At 58.5% G+C, this 25,426-nt stretch overlaps 1 protein-coding gene and 1 non-coding gene across 12 annotated transcripts; both read right to left on the bottom strand.

Annotated features, from left to right (window-relative positions):
- Positions 1-477: 477 nt before the first annotated feature.
- On the bottom strand, positions 478-23,452 carry CERCAM (cerebral endothelial cell adhesion molecule). Of its 11 annotated transcripts, XM_032418789.1 has the most exons (17): positions 20,885-21,905; positions 17,710-17,832; positions 16,577-16,697; positions 14,573-14,679; positions 13,933-14,023; positions 11,563-11,673; positions 11,272-11,389; positions 10,579-10,713; positions 10,269-10,473; positions 8,356-8,475; positions 7,950-8,026; positions 7,742-7,848; positions 6,754-6,886; positions 4,955-5,082; positions 4,577-4,780; positions 3,950-4,196; positions 478-3,462 (listed from the first exon to the last, which is right to left on the bottom strand). In XM_032418789.1, the coding sequence occupies exons 4-16, from the start codon at positions 14,598-14,600 to the stop codon at positions 3,950-3,952; spliced, it is 1,704 nt and encodes a 567-aa protein (XP_032274680.1). In that variant the 5' UTR covers positions 14,601-14,679; positions 16,577-16,697; positions 17,710-17,832; positions 20,885-21,905; the 3' UTR covers positions 478-3,462. The 11 variants fall into 11 exon arrangements, with proteins under 11 accessions (XP_032274680.1, XP_032274682.1, XP_032274684.1 ...); XM_032418791.1 differs by lacking the exons at positions 16,577-16,697; positions 17,710-17,832; positions 20,885-21,905 and adding exons at positions 23,103-23,248; positions 23,364-23,431; XM_032418793.1 differs by lacking the exons at positions 16,577-16,697; positions 20,885-21,905 and adding an exon at positions 18,938-19,172 and having other exon boundaries at positions 17,710-17,724.
- LOC116641443 lies at positions 21,403-21,614 on the bottom strand. Its single transcript, XR_004301167.1, has one exon. It is a non-coding gene; the product is annotated as a small nucleolar RNA U3 (small nucleolar RNA).
- Positions 23,453-25,426: the final 1,974 nt, after the last annotated feature.

The following is a 25,426-nucleotide window of genomic DNA, read 5'->3' as shown; positions in this document are numbered from 1 at the left end:
TGTGTCGATTTAGCGGGAGTTCCTGGAGCTGTCCGCTCCTCAGAATCCCTTGGGTGGGAAGTTCAGAAAGCCAGGCCTCACCCACAACCTACTGAATCAGAACCTGGCTTGGGGGGAATGCGAGGGGGGCAGTAAGGTGCATTTTAACAAGCTCCCCAGGTAATGGGGCAGCGGGGTGGTTTGCAGTGTGTGGTTTGGGGCCAAGGCTTCTGGGTCAGGACAGGATTCCAAGCTTCTATCTCCGGCCCAGACCTGAACCCTGAATCCCAGGCTCGTACATCAACGACCACCTGCTCTCTGCCCCCGGATCCTGCCCGCCGCCCTCCCCCCAGCCAGCCCCACCCATAGTCTTCTCCATTTCAATCGATGGCAGCTCCATTCCTCTAGAATTTGAGGCCCCAAACTTTGACATCATTCTCCATTCCTCTCTCTTGTTTTTTTTTTTTTTCTTGTCATTTAATTTTTATTTCACAACTTAACTCTTATGTCCAGCTGGACTGGGAGGGGGATAAGGAACATGTGGTACCCAAAGATCTATTGTGAGAGCACGAAGACCATAGGACTCTGCGGGCAGATGGGGAGAGGGGTGCCCTCCCGAGATAAAGCACAAGCCAATTTATTAGCGCTGTCCGTAGACAGCCCTGGTGACCTGGCTGGTCTTGCCGTTCCTGGATCCGGAGCGCTCCACTGTGTCTGTGTCCTCTTTCACCTTGCCAAAGACCACAGGCTCACCATCCAGCCGCTCGGGCTTGGCAGCCCAGATGAAAAACTGGGCAACATTTGTGTTGGGCCCAGCATTGACCACGGACCAGATGCCAGGACCCGTGTGCTTTGGGTTAAAAATTCTCATCATCAAACTTCTCCCTGTGGATGGACTTGCCCCCAGTACCTTCATGGCATGGGACGTCACTGCCCTGGCACAGAAATCTGCGAATCCTTCTGGGAAAGCAGGAGCCAAACCCTTCCTCCCCAGTCCTCAGAGCATCCAAGTTTGCTGCTGTCTTGGGAACTTTGTCTACAAACAACTGGAAGGCGGTGCTGCCCAGTAGCTCAAGAGTACGGTGGGATTGACCATGGCTGGGCAGTGCGGGGAGGCTCTGGGTGGCGGGGTCAGCATCTGCAAAGCTTCCTGTCCTGCTCTAGAAATTCTGTCGGCTCTGCCTTCTCACCGCCCCGCTGCCAGCGAACACCCTGGTCTGGGGCACTGTTGTGTCTCACCTGGATGATTACAACGGGTTCCTAACTTCTCTCCTTCTCTCTCCCCTGGGCCAACCTACAGTTTATTCTCAGTACTGTAGTCAGGGTGCTCATGTTAAAATAACAGATCAAGTCATTTCTCGGCCTCAAACCTTCTGGGGGCTCCCCGTTCCAGAGTAAAAGACAGAATGTCCTCCAAGGCCCTCGTTGCTCTGGCCCTGACCTTGGCTCCATCATCTATCTCCAGGCCCTCCAGGCCTTGCTCACTCGACTCCAGCCACGCTGGCCTCCATGCTGTCTTTTGAACCTGCCAGTCCTGCTCCTGCCTCAGGACCTTTGCATGTGCTGTTCCGTTGGTCTGGAATGGGCTTCCTTCAGTTATCCCCACAGCCTGCCCCCTCACCTCCGAGTCTTTGTTCAGATGTTAACTTCTCAAACCAGACTTGATGTCTCCTTCCTCATTTGGCTCTATAGCACCTACCACTCTAATATTTGCTTATTTATTTCTGTCTATCTCCCTCCTAGAATGTCAGCTGCACCAGGTCAGGGATTTGGGGGGCACTTTTATTCACTGCTGTATCCCTAATGCCTAAACCTGGCCCATAGGACGGGCTCAATAAATGGTTGTTTTAATGAGTGAAGGGGACACCGGAAGCCTAGAGAGAAGGGACTTGCTCAAGGTCATCACCATCTGGAATCAATGGCTCTTCACTCTTGGAACCAACAAAGCACCCGTCCAATAGCTTTGCCCCAAAGTCCTTCTCTCAGCCATGCCAGGTCCCGAGACCAAAGCCAGGCCAGCTGGACCTCATCCCCAGGACAGAAGCAAGGGATAGCCCAGCCTCAGGGGGTGCCTGTCCGACTCTGCCAGGACCCTGGTGCTTGTGCAACCAAGTCAAGGGGCTGCCCTGGGAGGGGGCTCCTCTGAAGAAGGAAGCCTAGACATGCCAGTTTGCCACAGCCTTGTGCTGGTGGAGGCCAAGGCCAGGAGCCACCTCCCTACCCCCTCCAGCTGCCTGAGTTCAGGCATTGGAGACAGTAGCTGGGCCCAGAAGCCGAACCCTATGGAGGGGGGATGGAGAGGGAAGACCAGCAGTTCCCCAGCAAGAGAGCTGGAGAACCTGGAGCTGCTGTAGGTAGCCGGCCAGCACAGGGGGCTCAATCCAAATGCCCCAGGCTCCCTTTCCCCTTGCGGGCCCACACCAGCAGAGGGCACCCCGGCCCACAAGGTCCATGTTCTGCTTTTCTTTCACCCTCTGGTGGCCACACGGGTTAGGGCCAGAGGGGAGCCTTGCATCCATCTACCCCGTCTCTCTCCAGGGAAGGGTTGCACCCTCACAAGTGAAGATTCGAAGAGGAGGAGGCTCAGCAGCCCTGGGTCTGGGCCCACGCTACCAGCAAGGTGAGGCTGGTGATGCCCAGGACAGGCCCAGTAGGTGAGCATTTATCGTGGGCTGGGCTCCGGGCCAGGCTATTCTATACCCACCCAGCCCCTGACATGCTTCTCTTCCTCGTAAACTTCACCACCAAGCGGACCAAGACCCAGGGAGGATGGCATCCATCCGAGATCACCTAGCAAGGAGATGGTGATGCCAGGTTGGCCTGACTCCTTCCCCAGGCTGCCCTCCCCTCTCTGTCTCTCCAAGGGCTCATCCATAGATCAGGAACCCTTCCCTCCCAGACCTCATGACACACAAAGAGGCTTGTCCAGGAGTTAAAAATATAAAGCGCAAATACCAGCTGGCTTTTACTGAGGGCTTACTATGTGCTGGGCACCAGGTCTGCCAGGGCCCTCCTCCCACCTCCCTGCACTTCCCAGTGGCCAGGGGGAGAGGATGGGCCCAGGCAGCTGAGACCCAGGTGTCGAGTGGGGAGGGGGCTGAGGTGGAGGTAGAAGGTGGTGGAGGGGCCCCAGCAGTTGGGTCCGCGGAGAGGGCAGGGCTCCTGGTGTCTGTCCAGCTTGAAACCAAAGGCTGGGGAGCCCCCCCTCCTTCCCTCCACCCCAGGCCCTGAGTCAGGCCAGGCAGGGTGAGAGGGCCTGTGAGCCCTGCCTTTTCTCTACATGACCTTCAGGGAAGGGGACCCATCTCAGAGTGGTTTCTCCTGAAGCAAGATGGGGCCAGAGGGCAGAGTGGCCATGCCTAAGGTGACAGTTGGGTCTCTGTGGGGTCTGTGGCTCTTGGTGGTGGTTCCTGCAGCTATTTCCAACTCTCCTCCCTGGCCAGTTACAGCTCCTGGGTGTTCCTCTGGAGTCACCGCCTGGCCCTGGTGGGACAGAAGAGGCAAGAGAGAAAGAGAAAGAACTAGAGCTGGATATCCAGAGGCAGCCGACAGAAAAAGAGACAGGGTGTCTGGGTGGCTCAGTCAGTTAAGCGTCTGCCTTCGGCTCAGGCCATGAATCCAGGGTCCTGGGATCGAGCCCCACATCGGGCTCCCTGCTCAGCTCTGCTTCTCCCTCTCCCTCTGCCCCTCCCCTCTGCTCATGCTCTCTCTCTCAAATAAATAAAATCTTAAAAAAAAAAAAAAGAAAAAGACACAGAGAAGTTCCGAGAGACACAGATAGGCAGAGGGAGAGAAAGAAAGCTTGAGATAGAGAAATGCAGGGAGCCACAGAGACTGCAGAGCAGAGCCAGAAAGAGGGAGGAAAGAAGGCAGGCTGAGAAGGGCACAAGAGAGACCCAGACCCAGCCTAGAAGGGGAGAGCAAACCGAGGCGCGCGGGGCTGGGGTCCTCTTCCCAGGCCCGCCCTCACCTAGAGCTCATCCCGGGGCTGGAGGCTGTGCCCACTGCTGCCAGCCAGGTCCAGGCGGGGGCCACGCAGGGTCTTGTGAGAGCCACTCCAGCTGATGATGCGGCCGCTGTCATCGTCCCAGGGCGAGGATGTCTCCGTGTCGCTGAGCCACTCAGCGTCCCCTGCATAGTGGGTGGGGGCAGCGAGCAAGGGCCGGGCGGAGAAGGCACGCAGGTCTCTCGGCCAGAAGTGCGCCTTGTACTGCTCACTATGAGGCAGGGGGAAGGCTCAGGAGGGCTGAGGTGAGTCCCGCCAGCCACACCGTACGCCCGCCTAGAGCCGGGCACCTGCCCGAAGCACCTCACCTCACCGCCCTCCTCTTCAAGACTGCACAACAAACTCAAGAAGCAGGGTCTCTATTCTCCCCACTTTCCAGACGGGAAAACTGAGGCTCACAACAGGGACGTGGCTTGACTAAGAACCACACGGGCAGCCCAGAATTCACACCTAGGTTGGTCTGACTCCCGGGCCGGGCTGGGCTACTCCTTGGCGACCTTGAAGTGACTCAGCCTCAGTCTTCCCGGCTGCCCTCGCCGAGGTGGGCTCCCCGGATGAGCTGACCCTGCCCGGCCCCCATCTGAGACTCACTTGGGGTGCCGGTCAAACATGATGGGCAGGAACTCGTCCACAGGCAGCATTCGGCGCAGGGGCTGGGAGGCCAGCAGCTTGCGAGCACCTGCTAGGCTCAAGACATAGGCCAGGGTCCAGTAGGAGTATCCGGCCACCACCAGATGTGGCAGCCCGTCCACGGCGGCCTCCTCCTCGGGGTTCACCTGCTTCCGGCCCAGGTAGCTGCGGGTGACAACGAGGGCAACCAGGAGTCACGGCAGGTCCTGGGGTGTCCGAGGACCCCTTCCCCGATCACAGGCCAGGCTCAGGGGCAGGACTGGCCAGGCTCCCAGCAGGAGAAGGCAGAGCCCCAGAGCCCCCTGACCCCGCACCATCCCGCAGGTGCAGGCTGCCTACATTAGGTCCCATGGCAACTTCTCTGCCTCCACCTCCTCCATCAGCTGCTCCAGTCGCCCCCTGAAGTTGCTCTCAAAGCGCACGTCGTCCTCAAACACCAGGACCTGGGCCAGGCCCCTGGCAACGACCTGCAATAATGGGGCGGGGTGGGGGGAGCAACACACAACACGGGGGGAGGCTCTTTAGATTCAGGCGGTCCCCTTCCACCTGCCTGACAGACTCTCCCTGGCCTCCGTTATATGGCAAAGGCTCAGCCCTGGCCACGTCACTCAGCTGTTCCAAAGCCTGCTGGGGCTCCCACCGCCTGGGGACTGAAGTCCCAACATCTGGCTCTGGCAGTCAAGGTCCTCCAGGCCCCCAGTCCAGCTCTCCAAGTAGACTCTGATGGCAATCATAACCTTTGCTGCGTTCACTGAGTGCAGCCATATCCCTGGGACCCTCGGGAGGCAGGACGCACGATGTCCCCGTCCTGGACTCCAGGCCCAGCTCCTCACTTGGCCTCCTAAGCTGTCCTCAAGGAAGCTGGGCTGGCTGGAGGTGGGGGAAGACCTCAGCCCCCACGATCCCTAAGAGAAAGTTACTTTTTTTTTTTTAAGATTTTATTTGTTTATTTGACAGAGAGAGACACAGTGAGAGAAGGAATACAAGCAGGGGGAGTGGGAGAGGGAGAAGCAGGCTTCCCGCGGAGCAGGGAGCCCGATGTGGGGCTTGATCCCAGGACCCTGGGCTCATGACCCAAGCCGAAGGCAGACGCTCAACGACTGAGCCACCCAGGCGCCCCTTGAGAAAGTTATTTTTGTAACTTCTGGAAATGTGAAAAGAACGTGAAATCAGCTTAGTAAACGGTGAAATGGAAGTCATCCTTCAATCTGTTCAGGGACCGTAGAAGATGGGGCGCCCGGCTGGCTCAGTCGGTTAAGGGTCTGCCTTCGGCTCAGGTCATGATCCCAGGGTCCTGGGATCAAGCCCCGCATCGGGCTCCCTGCTCAGCAGGAGCCTGTTTCTCCCTCTCCCTCTGCCTGCAGCTCTGCCTGCTTGTGCTCTCTCTCTCTCTGTCAAGTAAATAAATAAAATCTTAAAAAAAAAAGAAACAGTAGAAGATAAACAGAAATATAAGCTCACGTGCTTATATTTTGGTTATGGTGGAAAATAAAAACAAGGAGTGGGTCTGGGTGCTGCCTCTTGGAGGGGGTGCCCGCCCCTTGGAGGGCCAGTCCCCTGGTCCCTCCTGCAATGGCCAGGCAGTGACCTCTCATTGGCGCTCACCTGCCCCCCCCAGCTCTGAGCTGAGGCTTCTGGGCCAAGCCCCAGGCCTTCCTTCTTTCCCCCGAACACACAGCTCCAGTCTGCCTCAGAGCCTTTGCCCCACCGTTTTCCTCTGTCCGGAAGGCTCTTCTCGCTGCCCCTCGGTGGTGAGGCCCACCCCGGCCCCATACCAGGCCAGGAACGCAGGCCAGTCCACACTCCAGGAGAGTCTGTATGTCTCCCCTCCACGGCTAGCTTGCTTCTTCCCGGTTTCTGTGCCCTGCCCTGGTCCCTGAGCCCCGGAAGGGCAAGAGGGGCCTCCTCCTTGTTCCCCTCTGTATTCTGAGCAGCAGATCTCCCAGCACACAGGATGAGCTCCGTAGAGACTACGGAATGAATACGGCACAGGGCTGAATGCATAGGAGGTTTAAAGCTGCCGGCCAGGTCTTCCTCAGTATATCCATTCACCCACTGGTTCCCCTGGGCGCTGAGCACAGAGCAGCAAATAGGGTGCCCCCCCCCCACAGCTCTCCCTGCGGGGGCGGCGTCCTCACCTCCTCCCAGATGGAGTAGTGGCTGAGGAAACAGCCCACCTCGCCCTTGGTCAGTGTGCGGCCCGAGTAGGGGTCCTGGTAGCCAGGGAGCAGGTCCACGCCGAGGCTCCTCATGATACTGGTGTTGAGTGTCCTGAGGGAGACGGGTATCATGAGGCGAGGGGTGCCTGGCCTGTGGCTGCTGGGGGCAGTCACACTGGAGTTTAATTTAAAGGTGTCAACCTCGTTACTGCTTCATGTGGCCTGAAGACGTGTGACAACCCAGGGAACCAGAGCCACCTAAGGCCGGGGTGACCCTCGAGGGAAGGAATAGAAGCATGGGGAGATGGGCAGCAGCCTGAGGGGCATGCTTCCCAGAATGAACATGGGGGGACACGGCATCTGCTTCTCGGGCAGAGGCCCGAGGAGAGGATGGACATCCTGCTGTCAAAAGGGCTGGGGGCACAAGGCGCCAACAGCTGTGGGCAAGCACAGCCATGGGACCTCTGGCTCCCCAGGGCTACAGGACTGGCCCCCACCCCCACCCCCACCCATCAGGACCCTAAGTCCAAGACAGAGAAGGGTAAGCCTGATAATAATAAAGACACCTAACCTTTGGAATACTTCCTCTGTGTCGGGCCCTGGCTAAGTCCTCACCAAGCCCTTAGAAGTCCTAAGAGGAAGGCACAATTAACTGCCATTCACACAGCAGGGCTGGGAGGTGGCGGTGACTTGCCGGAGGTCACCCAGCTGGTAAGTGGCAGAGCTGGAACGCAAGCCTAGGGGCTCCAGATTCTGGGCCTTAACCGCCGTGCTCTCCTCCCTCCGGTAGGTCCTGTTTCCGTCTGCCCTGGGGTCTCTAAGACAGAATCACTCAGGCCCTGTTTGATAACCTCCTGGAACAGCAAACTCATTCCACTCATTTGTCTGCTCTTCCCAATCCCAGGGGGCTCCAGTGGGCCACACTGCTCCCCTAGCTGCCCAGGGCCCCGCCCCCAGGGAGCCTCACCGGCCGTCCACAGCATCCACCACCCGCCCAGAAATCTCCATCTCCCAGAGCGAGCTTAGCATGCGCTCACGGCGGTCGGGCCGGCGGGCCAGGCTGATGACAAACACCTAGAGGAGGCAGGGAAGGTGGGTGTGGGAGGGGTGGGTGTAGCGGGAGGGGAGAGCCCACCCACTTCCTGATCCCAATTCTGCAGGCTGAGGGAACTTACCTCATCAAACCCCATCTTGCTGGGTCTCTTTGGGGGCCGGGACACATGCGCTGAGGCCCACATGGGAGGCCCGTCCACTGCAGAGGAAAGTACCCCCCATCATGAATCCCTATGGATTCTTGTCAGCAGTGACCCTGGAGTCCCAGCCCCGCCCCCCCCTTGCCCCCTTGGAACACCCAGGAGGAAGGGCCGTCAGAGATCATAGGATCCACCTGCTTCCATCATAGAGATGGGGGCACTGAGGCTCAGTGGGGAAAAGGGCTTGCCCAGAGTCAGGGAGTAAGTTAGAGGTTGAGGCTGGAACCCCAAGCCCACTGCCCAGTCAGGTCCGGGGCCTGGGAGAAGGGGCACAGGGGGTGGGAGGCTAGCGTGGCAGCAGGCTAGGGACCTGGCTCCCAGCCCTCACCTAGTGCTTCCAAGATCAGGTGGATGAAGTTGACCCTCTCATCCTCCAGCCCCTGGTGGGATTTCACAGGCACGTTCATGTACCCGTAACGGTGTTCATTGCACACATGGACCGTAACCCCTGTGGAGAGAGACCGAGTGAGTGCTGGAGCAGGGGGGCAGGGCTCTTGGAACCCAAGGCAGGCATCCTCTCTGGGACTCAGTGTCCCCACTGTGGGGGTGGAGGGAGAAAAGGCTTGACTCAAACAATATCTAAGGGACCTTTCTAGCTGAGATGGTTTATGCTGGTCTAGAGCACCAGCTGGGTGCTGGGGGATGGTGGTGAGCAGGACACAGCCCTGTCCCTGGGGGATCATGGGGAGGCAGGAGAAAGCAAACTCCCATCTGACCAAGCCTTCGGGCCAGTCCATTGCTCCACCCGCTAAAGCTCCCCACCTCCCGGCCTCGCCGCCCCGCCTGAATCCTGCACCATCACCTCGTGCCCAGACCCCTATGAGCGACGCCACACTCTCTCCTGCCTCCACCCGCCAACCAGAGTGGCCTTTTCTATTTCTTCAATATTTGTCACCTTTACTGCAATTACTTCTTTCCCCTTTATCTCCTATAGACTGTGAACTCTTGAGTGGCAGGCGCACAGAATCCGCTTAAAAGTCAACCCCACGCCCAGTATGGGGCACAAGCCTGAGCCAGCGTGGGGACTCAGTAGCTGGGTACTGGAAGCCTGAATGACAGGGACGAAACCCCCTGCAAACTGCTGACCAGTTAACTGCGGCTGACACCCAAAGTAGTGGTAGCAATGACAAAAACACGGGAACGCTTCTGCTTCTTCTCATGGATTCTCCATGGGTTTGTTTTTCCTTCACTCGCCTTTTGCACTTGATACGATTTTTTTTGCCTTGCACGTCTGCAGCAGACTCCACCAACACCTCTTGCACGAAAAAGCCAATGACATGTCCCCCTCTGGCCACTGTGGGCACACTGCTTGCTCAGGTGCAGTGCTCCTGGGTTACATCATCACTTCTCCTTCTCCCTGAATTGGCCTGTGCAGTCCTCTCAAGATCCTTTTCCCAACACCGGGCGTCTCTGTCTCACTCTCATCTCTGACTCTTCCTCAGGACTGGATTTATCCCGGCAGAGCCCAAACACTTTGCGGTAATTTTCATCTTAAAAATAATGCCAACACCCGAGTGTTCTTTTCAGTGTGCGAAGCCAATCGCGTGATCCTCTGATGTCTGCCCAGTGTTGTCAGGCTAAAGACCAGATGCTTGCCGTCAGGTCCACACAGGCTGGCCCCTGCCCACCTTTCCTGCCTCAGCCTCTGCCATGCCTCCCCTCACTTATTATGCTCCTGTCACCTGCCTTCTTACATTGCCTGCTACCACAGGGCCTTTGCACCTGCTGGTCCTGTTGCCTGAAATGCTCTTTCTTGCTCTTGTTAATGCTTTCCCATACTTCAGATCTCAGCCTCAAAGTTCACACCCTCCAGGAAGCCTTCCCTGCCCAGATCTACTCTGGCCTAAGCTCCCTGAGCACGCAGAATCAAGAAGCATTCCTTCCTGTCATGGCTCCGATTGGACATTGATTTGTGTGATCCTTGGACTGACTGGACTGGAAGTTCCAGGAGGGCAGAGACCGCCTGACTTTACTCACCACTGTCTCCCCAGTACCTGGCACGCACATGGTGGGTGCTCCATAAATATTTGCCTAATGAAGGCATACGTGAAAGTGCCATGATGGGGAGCCAGAAGGACATCTAACCTCCCAGGGCCACAGGCTCAAGAAAGGCTACGACCCAGACAAACAGGAGTTTAACAGGATGGATGGGAGACTGGGGAAGGGCGTGCAAAGCAGAGGGAACAGCATATGCAAAGACCTAGAGGCCTCCAGGGTTGCTCACGGAGAGCCGGTCCTCACCAGCGGCCTGGCAGGCATAGGCGAAGACGATGATATCGTCGAAGGGCCAGGTGTAGTTGGGATGAGGGGGGTAGAAGGCGAGCTGGGCTGCCCCCTTAGCCCGCAAGGACACCAGGAAGGTGGAATGGACCATGGGGACCCGGAAGCAGCCCCGGCGCTGGCGGTTCTTGGTGGGGAAGTAGTCTGCTGTGCGGCGGTAATAGCCCTGGGGAGAGGGGTTGCTCTGAACTATGATGGGGCCCCTCCATCCCCAGAACACTGCCTCCCTTGCCATGGCCCACAGACCCCGAGGCCTCCGTCCCAGCCTTACCTGGGGCGTGATCCCACACCAGAAATTGGAGTAGTAGGTCTGGGAGTCCAGCATCGGGGCCACCACGGGCAGCCCCCGCTCTATCAGAAGCCTCAGCGTCTGGTTGTTGGTCAGAATGTTGTCTGTATCTGCAAACTTTTGGGAGGGGGGTGTCACAGACCCCAGCCTTATTTGGGTTGTACCCCCAAGGAGTCACTGAGTGGGATCCCTCTAGATTGCCAGAGACCCTGCCTGTCTCCCGGGATCCAATGGCATCCCGTTAGAGAGTTCTAACCTATAAACCAATAGGTGTATTTCTGGACCAAAGATCTTGTCTGGAGCAATGGCTCTGGGATCAGGTCCAGAGATTCGACCTGAGTTGCTGATCTGAGAGCTTTATTCTAGATCTGACTTAGGGAGTAGAGCCAAAGACCTACGCTGAGTTCTAGTCTGGGGAACCAAGCTCAGTTTATACTCCGGGCTCTAGCCCAGGAACCTAGGCTCAGTATACACCCGGTAATCTGTCTCATGGATCCAGGCTTCATAGCTCATCTGAGCTCAAGCATAGGGATCCAAGCTCAATATCCAGTCTGGATTCTGACCCAGGTTGCTAGCTGAAGGGTCCAGCCTACAGGTAGTTAAGTCACACCGAGATTGCTGTCAGGGACAGATACCACCACTGTGGGAAACCCCGTCCTAGCCAGGCTTTCTTACCAGGATGTAGTCAGCCCCCCAGTCCCTAGCAAAGGTCAGGGCTTCCTGTTTCAACTCCATCAGAAACTGGTGCCTTTCTCTGGTCCAGTGCTTGGGTCCCTCTTCGTCTGGGTAGGACCTGAGAGGGTAAAGAGATGAGAAGTTCGCCAGGGGCAGGTGCCCGTGCTCCCCCTGGCGGCAGGGCAGTGGAGAGAGCCCTGGCCTGGAGGTGGGGGTTTGCGGCTGTCCCTTTTCCTCCCTGGGTGGCAGCTGTTGGCCCTCTTCCCAAGAGCCCTGCCCTCCAGTCACCACCTGGGCTCCCCCTCGGGCCTCCAGACCACAGCCGCGTAGTGGTCACCCACAGCCGCCAGCCATTCCTGCAGCATCCGCGTGGTGTTGTCCGCGTTGTGGTCCGTGGCACACCTGGGGACGCGGGAGGAGGAAGGGTGAGGGGGCCCCGCCACCGAAGGGCCAGACCCCGAGGCAGCGCTGACCCCTGGAGCACCACCCCCTCCGAGGCTGGACGCTTGGGTGCTGCGGGGGGAGGACGTGTGCTACAGAGTAAGGCAAGCACCCTGGTCCCAGGCACAGGTCTGTGACCCACTGTGTGACCTCAGGCGAGTCCCATCCATCTCTGGGCTTCACTTTCTCCCTCTGGAACCAGAAGCTGGCCTGCCGGGCTCATGGGCTGAGACCCCAGAACATGAACGCATTTGAAAGACAAAAGTACGTCAGCTTTGAGGACCACACCTGCCACATGCCCCGGCCACCCTCCTTCCTTACCAGGAGACCACAGGTCCGCGCCTCCCCCTGAGTCAGGACCAGACAGAAGAGCTGCTGCTTCCCTCTGCCCGAAAATCCTAGTAAGGACCAAACCTTCCTCCGAACATCCCTGAGAAGTGCTGATGCGCCTGAGCTCCAAGGCCACGGAGCATAACCTCTCCTCTGCGGAGGGGGCTCCCCAGACTGGGGGGGGGGGTTGCGGAGGGCTTAGCCAAAATCCCAAGTTTTAGGTGATGCTGCCCCTTTAAGCCAATTCCCCAGAAGTGAAGACTAACTACGTGTCAAGTCTCCTAGGGGTGGGAACTAACCAACTCAGACTGTGGTAATTGTGGGCAGCCTCCCCAGGCCCCAGCTCCACCCTCAGCGCAACTTCGGTGTGCCTTGGGGGGTAGTTTGTCAATTCTCTCCAGTTTATCCCCAACCTCAGCCTGGGACTCCTCCCTGTCCTGGCTTCCACATACTGGGGCCCCCGATTCCGGTGAGCCCTGCGGGGATGCCTGGGGGAGAAACTCTAGGGAAGGGGCTCTCTGCCCTGGGCTGGCGGGACCCAGACCCTCCACAGAGAGGCTGGAACGAGCCTGGGGGGAAGGAGGAGCAGGTCTGACGCCCCCCTGCAGAGCAGCATGGAGGCACACAGCACCCTCACCTGCTCCCCAGGCACCCCCAGGCCTGCTGATCCCTGCCACGTGGGGACCCAGGGCAGGCCAGCTGTTCCTGCTGGCTCCACTCCAGGTCAAGCCAACCCCAGGGCCCACGGGGGCTTGAGTTTGGGCTCTGAGGCTAGGGCAAGAGGACCTCACTTAAAGCCAGAGGAGGTCCCCAGAGGAGTAAGGGCCGGGCTGGGTGTTCCGGGGTCAACCTAAAGCCTCAGAGGTCAGTCCGCAGGGCCAAGGGGATAAGGGGTCCGGTCCAGGGGCGCAGGGTCGTGCAGGGCCTGTCTGCCAGGGGAGGGGCCTGTCTGGGTGGTGTCTGGACGGAGCAGACGGGGCCATCGGGAGTGGAGGCTATCTGTGGGGCGGGGGGTACATGCCCAGAGGGTGCCGGTGCCCGGTCTCTCTCACCAGAGGGCCAGCCTGGCCCGGGGGTAGTCCAGCCGCTCCAGCGCGCCCAGGTAGTGGGGCAGTGAGTGCTCGGCATTGCGGGCCAGGACGGTAAGGACCACGGCGGGCAGCGGCGGCTCCACGACGCTCGCAGCCTGGAGCCACGGCCCCAGCAGGAGCAGCAGCTGAAGCAGCGGGGCGGCGGGGGCGACGGGCATGGCGGGCGCTGGGGCGGCGGCGGCTGCCCCCGGGGCTCGGGCCCGGCGGAGGGGAGTGGGCGGGGCGGCCGGACGGGGCGGAGCCTGGGGCCTGGGGCCAGGGCGGGGCCGAGGCGGGCGGACAAGGGCCGGGGGGGCGGGAAGCGTACCCCCAAAGACTGGGCTCCCCCTCCCACCCGCTACGCGCTGATTCTCAAGTGTCCTCTCCTCAACCCGGGGTGACGGAGGGCCAGGGCCCGGAGACCCGCCCCACGCGCGACCCAGGGGCAGCCCCCTCCCGGCTGGACGCCGGCGGGGGAAACGGGGGACGAGGGGAGGGTCCGGGGGGACGGCATCCGAGCCGCTCCGGCGCCTGAGAACGCTCCACTCCGAAGCCTGGTGAGTTCAGCCCCCGGAATCCGGCTCTACCGAGCGTCCGACGCCCCTGAGTCCGGATTCCCCGGCCTCGCATCCGACCCTCGGACCCGAGCCGCAACCCGCGGGGCGGGATCGACCGGCCGCAGCCCTTGCCCGGCTCCCCGCTCCCGCCCCGCCTCAGCCCCCGGGCGCCCTCTGGCGGACCCACGCGGAACTTCGCAGACCTGCGCGGTGACAGCCCGGGCGGGGGGGGGCGGGGCGGCGCGGGCGGGGGTCCCCCGGACCTGGGCGCGCCATCCAGCTTCGTCCCGAGCCTGGCGTCCTCCGCGTGTCGTCGTCCTCGCCTCCGCCGCCAGCGCCGGCGCTGCTCTGGCCCTTTAAGAGAGCAAAGCCCACTTTCAGGCGGAGTGTAGGCCCAGGGGGCGCCACGGAGCCCGCACCTTGACCCAGCCCTGTCCAAAGCAGGACAGCCTCCCCTGGGGCAGAATCGGGGTCCTGAGGCCCCTGCTGAGATGGGAAGGGGGCTCCAGCCTCCCTTAAGGAGAGGGCAGAAAGGGAGGGGCCTGAAGGCCCCAAGCCGGTTCCAGCTCAGTATCTGCTGTGATCCCAGAGAGGCCACTTTCCCTGAGCCTCTTGTCCTCATGTGGATGGGTTTGCAAGGATGCCTCGAGAGAATGAACGCACTGGACGCTTCTCTCTGCATGGAGCATGACCCCGGAAAGAGTTGCTGAGGTGAAGACAGGACTGGAGAAGCCAGGCTCCCCTTCCATTCACCCCCCCCACACCCACCTGGAGGCCTACTTTCCTATGGCAGCTTTGGGTCTCCCTTCAGGCTCTTCCCAGGGTCAGAGAAGAGGGCTAAGCCTGTGCACACTATCTCTGCTGGGAGGGGAGGGGTGGGGAACCAGCAAGGAGTGGACTTGCCTGGTGACGGGGCAGCCTGTGGGGGCATCGAACCCGGGAGTCCTGGTCTTCAGCGCGGCTCCTAAGCTTCCATCAGGCCCCAGTCAAAGCTTCGGTGGCCAGTGGCCCTGCAATGAAAGGTCTGAGGCGTCACAGAAGAGTCCATTCCCTTGCATGGTAGCCTCTGGCCGGAAGGCACTCCCATCCCCAGAATGGGGATTCCATTTCTAAAGCCAAGCTATGCCCCACCTGACCCATCCCGGAGTCATCCCAGAGCCTCTGCCCATCCTATTGGTCACAGGGGCTTCCAAATTCTTCTCTGGCCTCAAGTCTTCTTCCTCCTCCTCCTCCTCCTCTGAATGCATTCACGCCTCCCACTGTCCCCTTCCTCCTTCCCCAGTCCATCCAGTGATCCATCCTGTCACTGACTCCCTTGCCCGTGGGGTCTCCCATCATCCCTGCCCAGGAAAACCCTATAACCGTCTTGCTTTTCAGCGCGGTGGGACTACTGCTGACTCAGGATTTCCACTCTCAACTGGACTCTCGCCAGGCCCAACGGGCCAGTTTCCCTTGCTCCTGCCCCCTCTCTGTGGCACGTCACAGCTTCTGAAGCCCCCACTCCAGCAAGGATCTCCCTGCTACTTTTTGGAGAAAAGAGAAGCCCTCACCTGGGAGCTCTCATTTCCAGCATCCCAGCCTCCGCCAAGCCTGCCTCAGCTCTCACTGCCTGGTATAAGGGAAGAGGTGCCCCCTCGTCACCCTCTTCACGGTGGAACAGCCCCGAAGCTCCAAGTGCCATCCCCTTGCCCTTCCTGGATCATCAGCCTCCCTCTCTTCTGGGTGCTTCCTTTGACATTCCAAAGGACTTAAATCTCCCCCAGCTTAAAATAAGAAAACAGCCACATCCTTATCTCTCCCTCCCGAACCTCTGGGACAGGGATCTGTGCTTTGCTCCAGGTCTCCCTTCCTCATCTCCCATCATGGCTTGACACACACCAAGGCTGCTCTAGCCGAACTGCTCCTGCTAAGACCAGGGTCCTCCTGGCCACTCCCCTCAACGCTCATTGCCTCCTCATCCAGAGGGCTCCCTTCAGCACCTGACCACATGGGCCACTCTGTCTTTCTGGAAAACCAACTGGTGTCTCCACTGCCCATTTGGACCCCAATTCCACCTGTTCTTGGTTGTTTTTTTTTTTTTTTTTTTTAGGTAAACTCTACACCCAGTGTGGGGCTCAACCTCACAACCCTGAGATCAAGAGTCACATGCTCTATCAACTGAGCCAGCCAGGCGCCCCAAGATTCCACCTGTTCAAAATAGAACCCCAACCTTTCCCCCAAACATGCTCCCCCTCTGTTGGCCTCCCCAGTCTAGAGAACGGCACCTCGGCCACCAGGTCCCTTGAGCTGGAGAGCCCGGTGTCCCCAATGACAGGTCCCTCTTTCAGCCCACTCCATCACCTCGTCTGGGCAGGCCCGCCTCCTCAGTATCTCTTGCACGTGGGGCCACCTCTTTCCTTCCGCACTGCCACTCGCCTGGCTCAGGGCACCAGCACCACTCACAGGGCCCACAGCGTCTCCCAGAGACCTGCCCCCCACGTGTTCGCCCTAGAAACCATTCTGCCCTCAGCCACCCTTTCTAAATGTCTGCGGTTAACACCCTTCAAGGACTGCCCACTGGGAGCACCGAGGCCCTGCAATGGCCTGCGTGACTCTTCTCCAACTCCTCTCACCTCCCCCACCCCTCCCTTCCCCTTTAATCTCCTGCTCAAGCCAATTTAGACAAGGTACAGTTTCCCGAACACTCCATGCTTTAGGACCGTCCCACATCCTTTTTTTTTTTTTTTTTTTTTTGCTTCCTTCTGCCTGAACTGGTCTTTCTGGCCAACTCCTACAGGCCCTCCAGTGTCAGCTGAAACTTGCTTCTCATGGAAAACCTTCCGCATGTCATGTTGGGGGCACATACCCTGACATGGCATCCTATATAATCCCATTCATTGGGCAAGTATTTATTGAGCACATACTCACTACATGTGCAGGTAGAAGGTGCCCCTCTGCCTCTAGGGTGCTCACATTCCCGTGAGGGGACAGACAGGGAGCAGGCAAGCAAACTGATAAATTATGAGATAGTTTCCAAGAAGGGTAAATGCTGTGAACGACATAAAACCAGTTAAGAAGAACAGAGAGCTGCTGGGGGTGGGAGGCAACATTGAGTAGAAGAGTAGGTGGATCTCTTTCAGGGTGCAAGCGAGCCAGCCAAGGGCAGTTCTGGGGGAAGAGTGTTCCACAGGGAGGGAACAGGTCGGGCCAAGGTCCTGCGGGGGGTACAAGCCAGGAAGCCAGTGGTTGGAGCCCAGTGAGCAAGGGGAGGGTGGAAAGAGGTGAGGATCAACTAGGGCCTTGAAGCTGAGACAGGAGTTTGGATTTTTTTTTTTTTAAGATTTTATTTATTTATTTGACAGAGAGAGACACAATGAGAGAGGGAACACAAGCAGGGGGAGTGGGAGAGGGAGAAGCAGGCTTCCCGCAGAGCAGGGAGCCCGATGCGGGGCTCCATCCCAGGACCCCGGATCATGACCTGAGCCGAAGGCAGACGCTTAACAACTGAGCCACCCAGGCGCCCCTGGATATTTTTTTTTTTTTTTAAGCGCAATAGGAAGACACTGGAGGGGGTAAGCAGAGAAGTGATGTGATTTGTCTTAAAAAGATTGCTCTGGGGGCGCCTGGGTGGTTCAGTTGGTTAAGCATCTGCCTTCCGCTTGGGTCATGATCCTAGGGTCCTGGGATCAAGCCCCGCATCTGGCTCCCTGCTCAGCAGGGAGCCTGCTTCTCCCTCTGCCTGCCATTCCCCCTGCTTGTGCTCTCTGGCTCTCTGTCAAATAAATAAATAAAGTCTTAAAAAAAAAAAAAAAGAAATATGGTAGGAAAAAAGAAGTAAGGTGGGTCACTGACTGAGGTGGGCTGATCATACACCTGTGCTGCCATTTCCACTCATTTTTCACCCCAAAATATAATAATAGGACATACTCTACAGCGGTAATATTGGGCCAAATTCACAGAAACGCTGAAGCGGGGTTGTCGGAACATGGTCCCTGGACCAGCCAGCATCAGCCTCACCTGGAAATTGTTAGAAATGCAAATTCCTAGGCCCGTCCTCACACCTAGTGAGTCAGAAGCTGTGGGAGCAGAGGTTAAACCAATAAGGCTTCCAGGTGATTGTGATGCAGGCTGGTTTGAAGCCGCTGTTCTCTGGGACCCATGGCCAGGCCATGTAGAGTATATGCCTGGGAAAAAATGATGGTTTGGGCCCATCTGGCTGAATAGGTCCAGACCACCCCTGAACCATCATCTAACTAGGCTGTGGGTCACCCCCACCCCACCCAAAACAGCATCTTCACTCCCATCTCTCAGCCATTGTGATTCTGGCCAGAGCCAGGGGGTGGCGCCAGCGCCTCAGGCTTTCGTCTGGATTCGGGAGCTAGAGACCCAGGAAGAATTGTCCCCATCCCCTGCGCCTTCTCCCCCACCCCCGCCCTCCTGCCCCCCACCCCCAGCCTCTGCTCCAAGGCCTGCCCACCGGCAAAGGCTTTGCAGGGTGGCTTTCATCAGGGAGGGGGGCGCTGAGGCTGGCACACCCAAGGTAGGGGCCAACCCCTTCTTCCTGGAGGTTAGGAAGGTGGGCTGGAGAAGCCCCCTTAGTCAGGAAGAAATTAGGGGTGTCTGGCCTGTGGGGCTTGGGGGCCAGGAGCCCAGGCAGGCGGCTCTGGTCCAGTTGCCTCTGGCTATACCCGTTTAACCCTCTGCCTATCCTGCCCAACCTCAGGTGAGGTCTCAGGTGCTCCTTCTCTGCCCGTGGGCGGGGGCAGCCTGGAGGTACCCTGGGGCCCAGACAGAGCCCCAAGTTTGGGGGTCCTCACAGCCTAGCAGCCAAGCAAGCTAGGAACAGGGGCCCACGGCGGAGAGAATGCGTGGATGGAGCTCTTACCAGCTGCCAGCTTCACGTCTCCTGGGTTGGGGGCTCTCTGGGCCCCTGTCCTGCTTTGTGGTCAAGGGAGCCCAGCCTCCTGCCCAGAGGAGGAGCCCATGCCCTGCTCCTGGTCCTGGGTGCAGCTCGGCAGATAGGAATCCAGGAGACCCGCCTGGGTTCCTTCCTAGCTCAGGTTCCAAGTCCCGTTCCAAGAGGACCCAGGGCTGCGTGCAGGCTTGGCCCCCATTGGCTCCCCTGCCCCTCATCTTTCCTCCTTGAGGGGAGACTGAGACCCCTCGCCCAGCTGGAGTCACTCTGTCCATGCTGCTTGCTTTGGTCTCTGCTCCAGGGATCTGCCCACACCCCCTCATCTCCAGGGGTCCCACCCAACGCCCACGCCCACACCCACTCCCGAGGCCCACCCTCTGCCTCTTGGCCATGCCCGGGTCTCCCAGGACCCCAGATGGGGAGCTAGCCTCCTCTGAGGTTCTGCCTCAGTCCGCAGGAAGCTGCGGCTAGGCCAGCTGCTTTCCCCGGGCAGCCAGCTGTTTTGCCCATCAGGGAGCAGCCCTGGCTCCCCAGCTGAAACCGTGGCCGTGGCTGTGGCTGCAGCGTGGCAGCCCGGCTGGTCCGGGGCCTGCGGGCTGTTAACTCCTCTGGGCCCAGCTCCCTTCTCCATTGCCCCCCCGCCCCCGGAAGCAGCCTGGTGAGAGACTTCCAGAGACCCCAAGAAGGCCCAGCCTTGCTATCCCCGCCCCCCTCAACGACTGCTAACCAGACACCCCCTCCCTGCCACGGAGCCTTGTCCTCAGGTGACCCCAGGTAAGAAGGTTCAAAGGGCCAAATGAGAGCCCCATTCAGAATACTACTACTACTACTAATAATAATAGCTATCATGAACCCCCTGCTGCGTGCCAGGCGCTGGGCTAAGGGCTTTAAATGTATTCTCTGACTTAATTTTCACAACGGTCCGTGAAGCAGGGAAGATTTTCATTTTACAGATTAGGAAACGGAGACGTGGCGAGTCTAAGCGGCTTGCCCAAGCCCGCACAGACTTGGGGTTTGAAACGGGGCTACCCTGGCGGTTCCCTGAATCCGAGCCCTTGGTGGTGGTGCTATTTCAGTTCCCCCCCCAGCTCCTTGCCTCCCACCCCCAATGCCCCCCCCCGCCCCGGGTCTGGGCACCGGTAAGGGCCATCTGTGGAATGGGATAGATAACCGATGGGTGGAGTTTACACCACCAGCGCCCTGGAGCCATGCCAGGCTCTGTGCTCAATACCTTCCAAGAGTTTATTAGCAGATCCTTCCTGTCGGTGGCTGCCGGTCAGCCTGGGCTAGAATCCCGGCTTTGCTGTTTCTGGCAGCCCGGCTTTGGGCAACTGACTTGACATCCCAGTCTCAGTGTCCAAAGCTGGAAAATATTCTGCGCCCTTGATTTTGTTGTGAAAAGGATGAGATAAGGCAGGTGAGATGGTTGGCCCAGTACCCGACATGGGGGAGGGGGGGATATTACCCCTTTCTGTTAGGACTACTAACCGCAATCTGGAAGGGTCTGAGTGGCCCACCAGGCCTGTGCCCCCTCACGCCCAGCATGGAGCTGGCACACAGGAGGGCTCTGTCGCTCCTTGTAAATCAATGAACCCTGGTCTGTGGAACCTCCATGGGGACAGCAAGCTGCAAGAGGGATCCAACTTGCCCAAGATCACAATGACTGAGATAGAGCTGCGGGGATCCCAAGGCATCCAGCTCTTAACTCCTGCACCCCTGTGGCCTTCCCTCCTGAGGCAGGAACCTGGTCTGGTGGGAGGGGGGAGGAGGGACAAGGGAACAGGGACAATCCCAGGGCTGAGACAGCCCAGAAGGTGACTGGGCCGCGGCTGGGTGGGATCTCAGGGTCTGGGAACGACCCCTCAGGATGCAGTGACCCGTGCTCTCCCCCTTTGTCCTCTCCCCCCTGCCCACCATGGGTCAGCTCCCTGGTCCCAGCCTAGACATCTGGAACTGGAGCAGACAAAGGACTGCAAAGGGGGACAATAACCTTCTGTCCATTTTCAGATGCCGGGCCGGGCCTGGCCAGGGCTGGGGGCCGGAGCCCCGGCGAGGCGGTGCCAGGCCCCCCGCGGGCAGCGGACAATGTTGGCAGTGATGGAGAGGAGGCATTTCAAAGCGTTTTGTTCCCGCTGACCCCCTCCCCTCCACATCTCGCCCGGCTCGGGGTGAGGCCCCAGCCCCACCCCCAGCCACCCAGGCCCCTGCTCCTGGCGGCTTGGGGACCGGCCACATTCTTGACCTCAGGGGAAAAGTTTAGACTCTTTGCGCGCTGGGCAACAATAACGGTGTCACAGAACTGATTTAGGAGCGGCACTTACCATCACAAAGCAGCAGACAAAGAGCCAGGGCTGAGAACGCGCCGGCCTATTGCGCCTACGCCTCCAAGCACCGCCACCACTTCTCTCCTCGGCCCTGCCTGGGTGGGACTGGGTGCCAGGACCCCGACCCTGCGCTCCCCAGAGGAGGGCCTGAATTGGGGAGGGAGCCAAGGAGAAGGGATGGGGATCCCATGGGGGATCAGGGGGCCTGAGAGCTGCTTCCTGCTCTGCTACCAATTTGCCACGTGACCCTGGGCCAGTCCTTCCCCACTCTGGGCCTCAGTTTCCCTATCTGTAATAAGGAGGCTATAAACTAGAAGGCCGAAAGCATGAAGCTCTGATCTTGCAAGGAGAGGGATTTCCATGATGATGATGATATGATGATGATGATGGTGGTGGCAATATGGTGATAGAAGTATTGACCCCTTTGGTTCTGGGCACTTCACAGGTGCCAGGCACTGTGATCACTAACCCTTTTCTGCCCATCATTTTTTTTTTTTTTTTTTTAAACTACAGAGACCACTCTGCACCATCCTCTCCCTCTCGCTCTCCCGAAGGAAGAGAAGGACAATTATGGATGACAAATGGCAGTTGCAGAAGCCACACCAAGAGCTGGCTTCACACTTGAGAGAGAATGCTGCATCTTCCTTGTGGTTTTTGAGGCTCTAGACGGTTCAGAGAAACTTCTCCAGTAACAAACTATAGAAATGATCCCTGAAAATACAGTCTTGTCATCCCCTTTGATCATTTCCTTCTCAGCAACCTCACAAAGCAGGTTGCATCATGAACTCCAGTTGACAGTTGATAACTGAGGCTCAGAAAGGTTGAGTCACTTGTCCAGGGCCACACAGCTTGGAGTCTGTGCAACCGAGACGCAAGACAGGGCTGGCTCACTTCTGATTACACTGCAGTGAGGAGAGAGGCAAGGAGGCAGCTGAACCCTGGGGAGTTCTGGGTGGGAGGGCCTCTCCTCCCGGCCAGAAGGCTATGAATAAATAAATGTCTGATTACCCCCAGGGGGAATTCCACCCTTGGAGCAGGTGCTTTTAAAAAACGAGATTGATTCTTGTCTGTGAACAGAGGTTGGCCCGGCAGACACCCAGATGCAGGGGATTGGACCAAATGACCTCTAGCGGAGACCTAGGCATTAAAAGCAGGCTGGAACATTTAAGGGCTGCTGGCTCTGGAGCCAGGCTATGGGTTCCAATCCTAGCTCTGATTTTTCCTGGTAGTAGGTCCATGGTGGACAAGTTCCTGCAACATTCTGTGCCTCAGTTTTCCCACCTGTAAAACTGAACGCACCTTGTAGGAGCGTGCTGATCATTCAGTGTACTACTTAGAAGGCCTTAGAACAGCGCCTGACTCTGTGAGAGCTGCCGGTTTCTATTTAGCAAGATCTGTGCAGCCAAGTCCAACGGCCAGGACACCTCAAGGTGGGCACTGCTAGGACTTGGTGGCATGCAGTCAGCTGTTGACCTTCCTTCCCAGGGAATGGTTGTACTTTGATTACAACATGAGGGTCTTATGGTCGGACACCGAGAGCAAAGGGGGCCCTGTTCTCTGGGACTTGTAAGGCAAAGACCAGCCAAGCTTCCCGGGCAGTCAGAAGAGATTGTGGCAGGGGTTGGCCAGCCCTGGGCATGGTGCCCCGCCATGAGGACAGGAAGGGAAGGGGGCCCTGGGAGGTGCTGTTCGGAGTCTGCCCCTCTCCACCCCTTAAATCCAGAGGGTCCAAATTATACGTGGAAAGTGAAGGAGAGGTGGCCCAGCGCGGTGTCCACAGCGCCAGTCCTCAGCCTCGTAAGGGAGCCCCGTGGGTCTGAGGCTCAGCTCTGCCAACTTGCTGTGTCGCCCAGGATGAGTTGCTGCCCCTCTCTGAGCTCATTCCAAGAGTCTTTTAGAATCCAAAGTGTTCAAAGGAGACCATCACAGGGGCCTCTGTGAGTCCACAAGTCTAATAACAAAATTGGCTTGGAGCCCAGGAGTCCTGCTCCCCAGACTCCAGTCCCTGTTGTCTCCCCTCCACCTCAGACTTCACCTCCAGCTTCTCTAGCCATCCTTCCCTTTGGCTCCCCTCGCCCAAGTCCCAGCGACACATGCATCACAGACGGAGGGTGAGACAGTCCAGTGGAAAATGTCATGGATTCTTGGGGGTTGAGGGGTGGTCCCAGCCTCCCCCTCCCTCACTGTCTGGCTGTGGGGCCAGAGGAGAACTCACCTGGGCAGAGCATCTTGGGGTCCCCTCGGCCCGGGAGGCAGATGGCACTGCTGGGGCCGGCTCTGGCACAAGGTGACTTCCCCACCCAGTTCCCGCTGCTGGAAGGGCTGGTCAAGCAGGCCCTCAGGTGCCAGCCCGTCCTTCCCCTAGACACAAGGTTTCCTGGCAGGAAGGGCACTGGCTGGGGGTTGGGCAGTGGGGCAGGGAAAGATTCGGGTGAAGGTGTCTCCTAGAGGGCTTGTCCGCAGCCCCTAAACCCACCTTCTTTCTGGATGCTGTGGGCCAGGGGTCCAGGAAGCCAGGAGAGGGCTGATCCGGGAGAGGCTGAGATGAGCCCAGGCCCCTGCCCCATCCTGCCCGCCCCCCCCCCACCCCCCAAACAGGGCCAGCAGGGCCCAGGCTGAGGTGTTTGCTTTTCCTGTCTCTACACTGACTCCATTCAGAGCGGACTTTCTCCACCCCCAGCCAACGGCCAGCAAGCCAGGGCACCAGGGAGAGAGATCACCGCCCCCACCCTCCCTCCTTTGCAACCCCCCCGAATGCCATCTTCACTTCAGGGAAACGGCATCTCCCAGGACTTGCTAGTTTTTGAAGGGGGGCACTGCAGAAGTAGGGGGGCTGGGGAAGAAGGGGCCCACCCCAAAGGAGAAGAGGGAAAGAGGGAAACCGAATGGAGAAGTGGGTGGTGGGAAAAGAGGGACATGAAGTGAGGCCGGAAAGAGAAGACGAACAGAGGGCTGCGGAAGGGACTGGCAGAGAACCAGAGAAAGGGGCTCCTAAGGGAGGAGGCCCCAGGCAGAGGTGGGGTGGGGAGGAGCACAGTATGGGAAGCCACAGGCAGAGACTGACCCAGGAGGCAGGGAGCGCCTTTGCAGGCTGAGCCAGGGCCTCATGCCTGGCTCTCTGCCACCAAGGCGGGACAGGGCCTGAGACCGCCCCTGGGGCTGGGCGCTCCTGACTCCCACCTGAAATCCCTGGGACAGGGTCCCCGGGCGGGCGAGGCTGTGACCTGGTCTGGGGCCAGGGGAAGGAGGAGGGTGAAAAGTTTCCCCAAGTCAGAAGGCCACGGGGGAGGCATCTCAGGGGGTCCTGCTCTTTGCTCTCTCTGACTGTCACTTTGGTACATAAAGGGGGTAGAAAGGTCAGCTGTGGCCTTTCAGGTCTGTGGGAAAAACTCTGCCCACTTCCCTAATGCATATTTATTGGTGTGAGCCGCTGGGGTGGGAGGAAGCCCCCACCCCACCCGCCTCGCGGCCAGGCCAGGTTAGCACTAAGAACCGGCTCCATGTCACCGAAATCCTACTCTTTGTCTCCAGATTGGCTCCAGAGTCCTCCCCCTTCCCTCCTCCCCTTGGCTCCCCCCACCCCCCTTTGGGGTTGCCAAGCAACTGTGGAAGGGTAGCTGAGATATTTTCTTTATTACAAGCAAAAGCAACAGCATCATGGCCCCAGGAGGGGAGCAGGGTGGGGGCTGGGGAGAGGGCATCCCATGCTCTGGGGGGAACCTCACTACCTTGGTGTGCTCTGGGCTTGGGCAGTGGGGAGACTCAGAGCCCCAGAGAAGGTGGAGAATGGAAGGGAGTGGTGGGGTGGGTGGGTGCACAGACATTGATCCAGTCTACATAATGCTGAAAGAAGCAGCACCAAGGGACCCCTGGTGAGTCCCTCACCTGTCACCCACCAGCTCTATTTTCAGGCCAAGTCACTTGCTTCCTCTGGGTCTAAGTTTCCTCCTCGACAAAACGGGGATAATGACGTGTACTATTATCTCATTTAATGCTCGCGTTAAGCCCAAGAGCCATTTATTTTTCCCGTTTTACTGGTTAGGAAACTGACACTCAGAGACAGGAAGTGACTTGCCAAGCAAGCAGGTAAATGACGGTGAGACACTTCAGCCCCAACTCCTTTTTTATTTATTTTATTTTTTCAAGTAAGCTCTGTGCCCAACGTGGGGCTCGAACTCACGACCCCAAGATCAAGAGTTGCATGTTCTACCGACTGAGCCAGTCAGGCGCCCCGCGCCCCCCAACTCTTTTTATAAAAAACATTTTTTATTTGAGTGTGGTTACACACTGCGACATTAGTTTCAGGTGTACAACACGGTGATTCAACGTCTCCATAGTTAGGCCATACCCACAAGTGCAGCTACCATCTGTCACCGTACAACACTATTACAGTATCGTAAACCGTGTCCCCTGTGCCGTGCCTTTTATTCCCACGACTTACTCATTCGTAACTGGAAGCTCGTACCTCCCACACCCCTTCACCCATTTTGCCCATCCCCACCTCCCTCCCCTCTACCCAACTCTTTATTTTTATTTATT

Source organism: Phoca vitulina, unplaced genomic scaffold (assembly GCF_004348235.1).
Source record: "Phoca vitulina isolate PV1807 unplaced genomic scaffold, GSC_HSeal_1.0 scaffold21, whole genome shotgun sequence".
NCBI classification, from domain to species: Eukaryota; Metazoa; Chordata; class Mammalia; order Carnivora; family Phocidae; genus Phoca; species Phoca vitulina.
Note: the sequence above shows the minus strand (reverse complement) of the source record. Positions and strands in the feature narration are given on the sequence as shown.

What these genes read in the sequence shown, in the direction of transcription:
- CERCAM (XM_032418787.1), bottom strand. Translation starts at nt 13,291, where the DNA reads ATGCCCGTCGCCCCCGCCGCCCCGCTGCTTCAGCTGCTGCTCCTGCTG. An exon ending in GCAAGATGGGGTTTGATGAG is followed by an intron (nt 7,849 to 7,949) that starts GTAAGTTCCCTC and finishes TGCCTCCTCTAG; the next exon opens with GTGTTTGTCATCAGCCTGGC. An exon ending in GTGGATGCTGTGGACGGCCG is followed by an intron (nt 6,887 to 7,741) that starts GTGAGGCTCCCT and finishes CGTCTCCCTCAG; the next exon opens with GACACTCAACACCAGTATCA.